The following is a 12,736-nucleotide window of genomic DNA, read 5'->3' as shown; positions in this document are numbered from 1 at the left end:
TGGCATCGATCCTGTAAAAAAAAAAAATGACACCCCAATAAATATATAATAATATCAGAGAAAAACAATTTTAGAGTTTGAAAAATAGACACAGAAATTATTATGTATACGTATGATTTACTTTCTACCGAGAAATATGATTAATATATGATTAATACTATTGATTAATATTGGAATGTTATTAAGTCGCTTCGCTTGCATTTAAATAAGGACAATCATATGTGCTAACGAGTAATACGTGTCAAAGTCAAACTATACAATAACATAGTCTTACAAGTAGTTAAGTACAATACATTTGCTTCTTGACAACAACTACTAAATACTTGTCATTATTCATTACAACACCACAATTGGTTTTATATAAAAAAAAAAGTGTTTATTTGAATATTATTTATTAAGTTATTCATATGATATTACGTATGATTTTTTTATAGTATATCTTCCAAATTAAGAAGTATTGAAAATATCTTAAGCTAATAATGTATAACTATGATTTTCTGTAAATTAAAATAATTTAAAATATTAGATTATACAATTTTAAAAACAAAAATCAATGTACCTTAATTATATGTAGGTACTAAGAATCAAAATCGAAACTTTTTCATGTCATTGTTTAGTACTCAACGAATTACAGACTACAGTTTTACGTTTTACAAAACTCTATTAATATAAAGAACTTGAACGTGGATAAAAACATTCTTAACAACACTTTTGTGTGCCGAGAAAAAAATCCGTAGACGGTCTAAATAATAGATCATAATATAGTGTAGAAATGATTAAACAGTGATAGAACTATAATGTACTGGATAGCATATTATAAGATTATAATACCCAAAAATGGCACTCTCTTCGAATTCAACATTATGTTTTCAACGACTTCGCTCAAGTACTTTTCGGAGCTGTAGGTATAAATGCTAACTGATTAAATTGTACTGTTCGAGGTTTATCGGTGACATCGCTCAACAAAGGCCACAGTTGCATTTTTCCTTTTTTTTTTATCGTCTTTATAATAATGGGTACCTACCGTTTTTGTTGATGACTCGATATAGATTTCGAAATATAATATATAACCGGCAAGATAATATCTATTATCATTATTACTATTATTATTTTTTTATTACTCTTTTCTGAAAAACAGCCAATGGCGACTATTGCATTGGCGGCGACGACGATGTCGAAGATTTCCTGATAGCAACATTGCAGTATATGTGACGGGCACCGGAGGCTTTGTTTTGCACGAAAAGGAAGGGTTGTGGGAAACAAACAAAAAAATACAAACACAAAAAGCTTCATTATACCTACCCCAGTGGATAGATCATATAAAAAAAATATCCAATGCTAGCGCAGTCAGTGTTGTATTAATGCATATACAGTATAAATGTATAATAATGTATATAGGTAATAGTGCGCTATGCTGCTATATCATACGATAAATATAATGACGCGCACGGTTGCGGTTTTGTTGCGATATATAGACATATATGTATATATTACGTATATACACATACGCTGTCAGATGCTGCGGGCCGATAATATGAAGGGATGAAATTAATCGTGTTTGAAAGGAGGCCCCCAGGTAAACACAAAAATAATAATATAATGTCTCGTCGGCTAGGTTTTTAGCGTTTTATTCCTACCGATCACCTACCGCCGAGGCCGTCTGTCGACAATGGATGCAAACGTTTTCAGGGAGGTAAATTCGAGTGTTAACTAAAGTAAAAAATGTTTCTATGTACGTTTTATACACACATTATTATATATGTGCATCGCATACTTATATGCACACACGTCAGAGATTGTTTGCCAAGAGGGCTTATAGCCTATACCACTACTTGCGCGCAGTCCACAACCCTTCTATATGCATCATCGTCCCAATACTGAACAGTGTAAACTGTAAAGTATATAATAGTAATATAGTAGCGCCGTCGAGCCGAGTTTTGTTGTAAATGACGTGAGCACACTATACAGACTTACAATAAATTGGTCTACACGGGAGATGCGGGTAAATACATTGCTCATGACAAGACCCAATAAACAATATATTTTATATAATATAAAGTATTAGCATTTTAATGGTATTTGCAATCGCATTCGTCCGGTTTCGTGTACAAAAACATAGTTTATTTTAAGATAATAAACAAATTATATACGTATTGAATATCTATGTTTGTTCGTCAACAAAAACGCTAGGAGCTTTGTTCCGACGAAACAAAAATATAATTGAATTTAAAATTACTACGGTCAAAATATGATACCGTGTATTTCGCTTCCTGGCTCCTACGTGACAGAACCGTCTTTGGCTCTTGATTTAGAAATGGGGGTGGATTTTTAAAATATAAAAATTTATTTACAATGATATTATCTCATATTACGTGTAATAATATGTTGTTTAATTTTCGATATTCAACCTATCTGTCATATTAAAGTATTAATTTAATTTTAATGTACAAAACAAAACTAAATTTGTAAAAAAAGCACATATTGCACAATTTTTTTGGTTTATAGTAAATTGTTTACTGAGATTATTAAGACATCTTCTTGTATTAATCGTTATGTTATAAAATTAAGCTCCAATAATTTTGAAAATATTTAGCTTTAAAACAAAATTAATTGTATAAAAAATACATCAATCAGCTATTAAAAAAAATAAAATAAATTATATTGCAATTTTATTAATATATTATATTAGTTAGCATATGTAGATAAATTTTTTATTATTAAAAGTTAATTCTACTCAAAAATGGGAACTAATAAATAATAATTAGGTACTTACAAATATTTTCATTCATTTTTTGTAATTTATGACAAAGAATTCATCATAAAACATTTTTTAATTTGTATAGAATATAATTTATTATAGTTAATTGTTTTAAACCTAAAGAAATTATATAAGTTTAGATAACTTACTTGACATGTACTTTTACTATACTAATTCGTATATCAAATAACGCGTAATTTAAATAAGTCTATAACATTCTTGTATAGTAATAAGTTGTATAATATTATGTTAAATACCTAATATTAATCTACAGGCTAAATATTTTTAAATTCAGATCAAAGCAGCAATTGTTATCGATCTTTTAAAAATTAAACACTAAAAGTTCATCATGACATTTTTTGTCAAGTATGTAATGTTAAAAGGATTTATAGCACTGAAGAAAATGCTAAAGAATAAAATAAGGTCTATTAATTTATTATGTCAAACATAAAAAAATAAATAGAATACATTAAGAAGCTTATGTTTATACTTTAAGATGAGATTTTAAATTTAATAATACAACTGATAGTGAATGGTACGGTACACTTTTAATTTTATAAATTGGAGAAGATTAAATCCGTTTTGAATTATAACAGGAGAGGAATATAATTTGGACACCAAATTTTGACGAAGCAAATGTTTGAAAGCTTATCGCAATACTGAGAAAATTATATTTATTTTATGAAATAAAAAAAAATAAGAATGCTAAATTAAGTCAATATTTTTTTAAAGAATTATCCTACCGAAACGATTTATTTATGTAAATTTTCAGGAAAATGAAAAAAATTTAATTTAGTTCATTACTATAGTTTTTAATATCAAGATAAATCAATTTTAAAAATACTTTAAAATCAAAGAATTTTAAATCAACTATTTATAATAAATGAATTACGTATGAATAATTTAGTATAAGTAGATTGTTTATATAGTTTACATGATTGAAAATTAGACTTTAATTTTTAAAGGATCACAAAATATGCACTATCATATTTGATATTACCATATTATATACCTATGTATTATTAAAAAAAATAGAAATGTTAACATTCATCTATGTGAATTACAAATTTTTAAAATTAAAATAATGCTGTTTGTTCAATTTAACTATTGAGGTATCATGGGAAATATCTAATTTGTTGATTATATTGTAAAATTATATTTAATTAAAAGTAAGAAAATGTACCTTCCTACAATTAATTTTTGTTATTGAATTACAATATTTTAAATTAAATTAAATTTTTATTTTTAGATCAGTTTTTTCTTTTTAATAATTCTATTAATAATATTATAGGCACATATTGCATGCATGGTGTATTGCAAGAAAACATTTATGATTTTTATTTTTTAATTTAGTATCAAATTTATGTGTATAACAGGATCTCCTGGAATATATTAAATGTTTAATAAATTAGATGCATTATATATATTATAATGGATATGGTCATAAAAGACGATACTTTTTATGTTATTTTTAATTTAATGGATCACAGAGTGTATTCAAACCACGTAGTAATATCTGTTTTCTAGGATTGTACATTTTTCTATATGGTATCATAAAAAAAATTGCGAATTGGAATCTTTTTAGAGAAAGTTTGTAAATCATGTTCCTTGAATAGTTTTGATATCTGATGAGTCTTCGCAGAGAAATAAATTAAATCTGTGGTTGTATAATTTTTTTTTATTCCATTTGTAGTTTTTTTTATTCCCCGAACAGTAATAAAATGTGTGTATGCAGCTAGGTATTTTTTATCAATCCCTAAATTTTACAGAATTTTTATTTTTCGCATTATAGAATATATTCAAGACTTGCATGATATTTTAAATGTATCTTTTGGAAACTTAAATTAGTTAAGTCTTTTATTTATCAAGCAAAAATTAGTTAATATATCACTTTTATGGGGAATTAAATAATTAATAGAAAAAATAAGTGATAATTTCTGTTGAAAAATATCTCGTTCGCGTTTATAAATAAATGTAAAACAAACATAATATATTCTTAAATATGTCAATTAATTAAAATGAACTCAACTTTAGTCTCTTTTATAAATAAATACATATATAAATGGTTTAAGTATTTTTTTTAAATTTTCATTTAGGTATTACGTATAGTATTCATGTAAACACAATAAAACAAGATTGTAAATATTCTAGCAGATTTTTTTCTGATGTGAAAATTTAGTTAAAAATGGAGTTTGTAGAAATAATCAAATTTACTCGTTAAATAAAAGTAAAACATCGAACACAAATTTTTTTTAATGCCATTACAGCATATCTCGGTTTGGTTGTACAATAAACCTACATTTACTAATTAGATTTTTTGGTACCCGAGTCATGAGTCATGTATGACTTTTTCAACCGTAAAAGCCCGCTTTAATCAAATTAACCGTATAATTGTGTAAATAGTTCATTCAGTGCTTGCCTTGTGTCTTCGAGAAAATTTTCACCCCGTTCACGTTCACACAACGTAGGTACCTCTGAATTACGTTACTCGGAAATCCGATACGAATAGAGTTTCGAGCTAAAAAGCAAACATCGAGCTGCTTTTAATCACCAGCAAACAGTTATTGTATGGTTTCATTCAGTGATTACCGATTCTGTCGCAAGTTTTCGTTTATTTTTAATTAAAATAATATAATTATCTTAGTATCTTACCAGAAAATCTATACATTTTTTTAAAAACAGTGCAACAATAAGAACACAAAACTAATTTAATGTGATGTACGATAGTGCGGGATAAAAGAAAAACCTTTCTCCATTCATAGATACTTTGGATTGGGACAATTCCAGAATTTTTATGGAAAAGAAATAGGTAGATTTTTTACGTTATTATAATTTGTAGAGCGACCACTCTTTCTATCTCACTCTCCTCTTCCACCAGTAAATAATTAATTCCACTCGTAGCCGTTCTCGTGTAGTAGTCGTTTGTATGTCATTTTAATAAAATGTATACCTAATAATACACGGCGGCGGGGTTATTGTTGTTGACGTATTGTACAAGGGGTGCGTGCGGACGATGACGATAATCGGTCGGTGAGGATGACACTAATAAAAACCGGTCATCTCGCGAAGAGCGTCACGCGATCTATTATGTACACCGGGCCGACATCGCCACTGGTATCTAATATTATATTATATTATGATTGTATGTATCGTCGTCGAATTTCGTCACGCAAATTTCGTTGAGCAACTATAATAATAATAATAATAATAATAACCTAACCCTACATGAGCGGCGGCGGCGACGCTGTTTTCTGCTCTGCCGGTAGTGCTGGCGGCGGCGGCGGCAGTAGCGGCGGCAAAAAGACCCAGGGGCGCAATAATATTGAACGTTTTCGAGTGCCGCTGCGGCGTGTATAATTGCTTGTTACCGCTTTTCGAGTACTGCCACTGCTACTACAACAGCTAGATGCTCTCCGTCGCCCGATGGACCCCTGCTGCAGCAGCAACCCGCGAAAACATTCACTTCGATCCCCCTCGGAAGCCATACCGGCCCGTGTATTTGTAAATAATTCACGATAATTTCACACTTGTCACGGGGCGAGCAGCTTTTTTTCGGTTTCGATTTTTTTGTTCTTTGGTTTTTTTTTCCATCCCATTCCGTTTTATTTCATTTCCTTTTATTACATTATATCATTATATTATGTACCACCGTCGTCCCATTATTTGTCACCCGTCCTACTGCATGCGCGTACAATATACAATCTATATAATATGTATACAGTCGTCGACTGCAACTCGAATCGGTGTTATGTGTGCGCCAGCGATTACCCGCTGAGATTTTCTGGTCAACGTCTCCGCACACACACGCACGCACGCACGCACGCACGCGAACACGTGCACTTAGGTCCACGAAAAACGCCTTTGGCACGCCTCGTTTGGCACGCACAATGTAAACGCCGTCGCATCGCCACAACACCACTACCTTCTCCATCGCCACGCCGTTGCGGTCATGGGTTTAAGTTATTTTGAGGTTTTTTTTTCCGTTAAACAGTCTCCACACTCCCCTCGCGCAGCCCGCCACCTATGGCCTACTTGCACCCCTGTGCGATCATACGCTCGCCTCTCGTCGAGAGATTTCCCGTGTAAACCACAATAAAACATTTTTATCGAGCACGTTCGTCGTTCGACGGCCGAATCGAACCAACCACGCTGCACTCGAGACGACGTGCCCTGTATATAGGTACCTAACACGCCACGACGTATTTATTGTTCGTGTTATGATGGTGTACGCATAATATAATATATTACATAGTTTAAGTAGTGATGTCTAAAGTCGTTACGAGTTTCTTTGTGTTACCACCGATTTTATTTCAAACTTAAATTCGCACGAACACGAGAAAACTTGATTCGTCTCTCTAGATATTCGATCGCATATTAAATTAAACACCAGTTGGGTGCGCAGTGCATTCGATAATACTCAAATCGGGTTTGGGGTATTATGTTATCCTAATGTTGTTGTCGTTGTTGATCACTGCGTAATCGGAAAAAAGCTTTGTTTTTAGTTTTTAAGCTTTTAAACTTTTTTCCTAATTTAAACCAATATATTGCAATGAAAATATTAACTTATAAAAAAATTAAGAAAAAATTAAGCTGTTATGTAAATTTTTATGAAAAAAACAATCATTTTTATATTATATCAAATACACCAGACTACAGAGTAAAATAACAAAATAACAAACATTTTACGTGGCTTTATAACTAACCTTAAAACGTCTCATGGGTAATTGTATAGGAGGACTATCCAAAGTTTTTCTAAAATAAATATGCCAGAACCCAACTCATGTACTTGATAAAATATTCTGGGACTCGACTCGTGCCCTTTTTGAAATTTGGTATCCAACTTGAGGTTATCCACGAATACGATCGAATGAATTCGTCTACATTCCACGAAGTCGGTGTAGCTATCCATGTATACCTACGGGATGTTGTTTTTTATTTTTTTAACATGTGACCTACTGTCTACTGATATGAATAAATGATAATATTGTTAAATTTTTCGTTGACGTGGAAAAAAGTAACAGTCGAGGAAAATAAAAAAATCTAATCGATCGTTATAAAAAATTACATACGACTATACGAGTATATGTATATATTTCATACAGATCAGATTCTGTGGTTTGTATCTAAAAAAAAACATTTTATTTTTACTCGAATGATTTACGTTTACTGGAATTTTCGAATATTATTTCATAATAATTTAACATTTTGTTAAAATGTTTCATTAATTTTAGTTATCATTATTTTATACTTACTAACATTTATTTGTTTATTTTTACTCATACTGTATGGACATAATATTATTAATAAACTATTCTTGCACAATTAATACTATTAAAAAGTAAATAAATAACATTGTTGTAGCTTTTTAGTTTTTACATAATTGACTAAAATTATACTTTTGGCAACTTCTAAAAGTTTTGTCTAAGAATCTTTGAGAATGACTTAATGATTATGTATACACTATAATTAAGTTAAATGAATATAATAGATAATACTTATTAAGTAGCATTAAATTGTGGTATAATATTTTCGGTTTAGGTATTATATATTTTAAATTATATAATTGAATATAGAAATAATTGTGAATAAATACAGTTTTATAAATAAAAATAATTTATTGTATAAAAAATAAATTCAATTTTAAATAAGAATGGGTATCAAAGCGAACGAAAATAATAACATTTTAATAAATAAATATCGTATAGTTGAAAGTTTGAAACATGAATCTAAATACTATTTTATATATCTATTTGTATTTCGTTTGGCTGAAAACAAAATGGTAAATTGGGTCAAAACTCAAAACAGGTGCGTTTAAATTAATTTCTATTTCATGATATGGGTTTTGTCTGAACATTTTACCTTTTTAGTGTCCGGGTAAATGATTTTGGTCAGCCAATAACACCTTTTCACCTTTTCACGTACTGTTTTTGAACAGACGACAAAATATTTTATTAGCGGTTTTAATTTTATTTGCATAATAACACTATCACGTTTTCAAATGTTAATTGTTATTGTTTAGTTATATATAAATGTAATAAATGTCTAAAAACTTAGGTACTTGTCAGTTGCGAGTAAAAAAGTTAAAAGTGTTTGAAAGCTATATACTATGGATAAATTAATATATAAAAAGAAAATGTGATAGCGTAAGTCATCTGGAAATACGATTTTTTGAACAATACCACATACTGCTGCTAACGTACACAAGCTATATTTCTATATATCTATATACAGTTACTTAACGGTAAACTAAACGGATTGTATAGAATTCAGAAATGTAGGTAATGTATAAACTTGGTATATTAAAATACATATACAGAATGACTCAATAAGCGAGTTCACTTCTTTTTCTTCTTCAATAATGCAATTATTCAAAATCTGATTTTTGGAATTTTGAAATACACTTAAAGATTATATTCTTAAATTCTTGGAATTTTCTGTAATACTTAATGAGTGTCTTATGAAAATAACATTTTCTTTTTTGTTTAATGTAAACTCTCTTTTCCACTGTAAATTATTTAATAGATAATTTTCCTAAAAAGTTAATCGTATTAAAATTTGAACGAGTATTTGTTGAGTTATTTCACTTTGTATACTAAGTATAATAAGTTCATAATAGTGGATTTGAAAATATGAGGACTATGATGGTTTGAAAATTATAATAATTAATATCAATTTATAAATATGTATAATTGATAAAAAAAACAATCTAAGTATAATAAATACTATATGTAGTATTACATCAATTTTATATTTTTGAAAAGTCATCTTTAAGAACTATAAGTATTTTTAGTACAAACATTTTTATAACTGAACGACTACTCGTTAAAATTGTTAATTAGATACATACAAATTATAAAAACAATCATCTACTAAATAATTTTCACTAAAAAGTGGCATTTTTGTTTGAAATACAAAATTTTTATCATTTCAGGAAAAAAATAAGGTTGAGAATGCTTAGCGAATCACCCTATATAGTGTATACTATGTACGTATAGTATTATTTATGCATAAACCTTCTTCGCAGTCTAAACTCATGGAATCGCAATCCTGAATAAGACGATAAAGAATTCAAAGACATTACCGGTGAAACGCGGGTATACACTGTGCTGTAAAAACTTCATAAGGATGTTCGTCGAATACGTTTGGTGGTTCTTTAAGTGTTAGAAAGCAATTTTAAAGTAGGATTTATTTTATAAGTAGTAGCTGTATATAGTTTATTTTTATTTTAATCCATATCGTATTCGTAAATCACACCATTTCACGACTATAGATCAACATTTTTTAGAATTTATTTTTATATTACAATAAATAATCAATAATAAGTTGAACTTCAGTTAAAACTACACTGCACCATATACACATTTTATTGGCTTTATTTTTATTTTCATTTCTCATAAATGAAAAACTAAGAAATTTAAATCCGTTATTTTAGATATTATATATATTAAAATGATAATTTTTTACTTTTCAACATTACACATATAAATTTATTATTTCTAATCGTTATCGATGATGCAACTTTGTGCTAACAAAATAGTTTTTAACTATTTAAATATTTTGTTTAGTTTATACTTTTTTTTCTTATTGTCATTCTTTATTATAACTATAGTCAATAATATTATACTTTATAAAAACTGATTGTTATAGTAAGTATTATATGTTTATGGAATACACTTGTATAGGTTACAACTAATGTCGATTAAATTACATAATTTAATTGTAATTGTTTACTTTAACGCCTATAGTACACGCATAGAGAATTTCATTAAAGTATATTATCTAATATACACCGATCAGTTATCGTGTCACACGCACATTTGACGTATTAACATTTGTTTCTAATATTCAAAGCATTATGTTCGCTTTGATTGTTTGGAAAATGTTCAGTCGACTAACAATTAAGTTATAATATTCTATTATTCTCGTCTGCCGTTTGGGGAAACTGTAAAATGTCGTGTCATGTCGTAGCAACGCTGCAACGGATAGTTCTTACAACAATAGGATTAATGTATCGAAACCAACATTTTATGCAAATTCCATTTATTTATAATATTGTTTTATATGCATATATTAATATTTAATATAAATAAATAATAGTACAATACATAAATATTTAAAAAAAAAACATTTTATTACCGTTGTGGACAGGGTACTTTATAGTCGTTAAAATTAGATACAATTATGTCAATAATGTTTTATGAATAATATTTTTGTAGTAATGTTGTACTACTCAACAATTATAAAAATGTAATCATAAATACCGTACCTTAATATCAACACTAATTACATTTTAATATCTAGAAAATTTAATAAATATCAAAGTAGATATTTTTTTAATTTCTTATTGCAATGAATGCAATTGAAGTTTCAGCTATAATTATATTATACTTTCGTTTGATCCTGATATTGAATATCGTATTTATATTATAATATGATGAATAACAGGAGTACCTATGGTCAGATATCAAGTGATTTCTGGCTATTATTGAATAATAGGCTTAGTTAATATTTCTTATTTTATTTACAACATGGTTGATTAATCATTAAAAACATTGTAAAGAAATGATTTTTGTCTATGACCCAATGAGCTTGGCGCCTTTTTCTTCTAATTTTAATGACAGAGGCTGACTGTGAAACCAAGCTTCGTCCAAAATGGCCTCTGGATCGTTTTCCAAAGCCGGGTGCGCGGTATTTGGAAGAGCCACATTGTATCCTGGGAACCAATTGGGGGGCGTAGACCCCCTAAGCACAGCCGCCGATTGATAGGGCTCTCGAGTTTCTAACAACATGTCACGAGGCGCCTCTTGGTCGTCAGCCGTGGACGTTTGTTTGTCTGGAAAACTCCCACCAAGCAATACCTGCAAATCGTCAACGTTATCTATTGCCGCCGCTTCCGCCACGGCCACATTCAGTCTGGGAATAATAGTGTCTAGGCGTGAGCCTGTTTCCATTTCCGGATCCTTCACGTTGACGATGGTTGGAGGTGACAAAGGTACGACCATATCCTGCACATTAAATTAATTATTATTGTGAATACTTGTATGCATGGTGCGTTGAATAGTGTGTGTTAATGTAAGTCGCCTTACTTCGGTCGATATTGCAGCTGTAGGACCGAGTGCTACGAGAGGAGCCTCGAGATTGCCTCTAGAAAAAAGGTGTTCGTACACTTTGATCGGATCAGTCTTCATGCTTAGTCCGTTCTCGATTGATTTCATTATATACGCTAAATATTGCGGATCTACGTTGTTTTCCTTAAACATTGGCAATGTCACCAGATGAGTAAGTATTTAATTAAATCTACAGTAGGCTAAACAATTGTGATATAAATTCCTTACGGGGTCCTCTCGATTTTCTTTGGACGTGGCATCGTACATGTCGATTATTTTCTTTTTTGGTCTCCGTTCATCTAGTATCGTAATGCCACCCAAAAGTTCAGACAGCTCAATATCTTTGTTTTCTGCTTCGACCAACTTTTGTACGGTTTGTAAAGTTACTTTACATTTTTCAGCGGGGCACGGACACGGACAACACGGTGTGGGACGCGTGACTTTGGAGGGTTCAGCGATCGGTTTCGATGGATTGCCGTAGCATCGACAATCGTCAATTTTATTTCCCTGAGAAATAGGCAACATCGAAAGTATGTCTTATTTATTTTTAAAATTAATTTATACTCACGGTTTCCATCTTAATTATTTGTTTCTATTTTTTTGATAAAAATATATATAAGACCGAATATTTTTAGATATTTATTTAAATTAGATTTCGGATTACCTATATTGGATGTAAATAATAAAAATTCTGAAGCCAATGAAAAATATAATAATAATATGTAAATAGTCTTATTTATTATTTTTTAACAATAAATGTAGATGTCAGAAAAATATATTTAACTCCATTGCAACGAAGTGTGACAAATAATTTTCAAGCCAGTGTATAAAGGTAAATTAATTTTTTGTGTCTATTGTTAAATTTGAATAC

At 29.5% G+C, this 12,736-nt stretch overlaps 2 protein-coding genes across 2 annotated transcripts in view; both read right to left on the bottom strand.

Moving 5' to 3' along the window:
• LOC132923049 (uncharacterized) overlaps positions 1 to 12,736 on the bottom strand; it is a 225,397-nt gene that overhangs the window by 125,048 nt on the left and 87,613 nt on the right. The window lies entirely within an intron of this gene.
• On the bottom strand, positions 11,066 to 12,733 carry LOC132922261 (uncharacterized). The gene is made up of 3 exons (XM_060985679.1): positions 12,094 to 12,733; positions 11,845 to 12,009; positions 11,066 to 11,763 (listed from the first exon to the last, which is right to left on the bottom strand). The coding sequence occupies exons 1-3, from the start codon at positions 12,388 to 12,390 to the stop codon at positions 11,332 to 11,334; spliced, it is 894 nt and encodes a 297-aa protein (XP_060841662.1). The 5' UTR covers positions 12,391 to 12,733; the 3' UTR covers positions 11,066 to 11,331.

Source organism: Rhopalosiphum padi, chromosome 2 (assembly GCF_020882245.1).
Source record: "Rhopalosiphum padi isolate XX-2018 chromosome 2, ASM2088224v1, whole genome shotgun sequence".
NCBI lineage: Eukaryota > Metazoa > Arthropoda > Insecta > Hemiptera > Aphididae > Rhopalosiphum > Rhopalosiphum padi.
The sequence above is the reverse complement of the archived record's forward strand: the minus strand, read 5'-3'. Positions and strand labels throughout refer to the sequence as shown.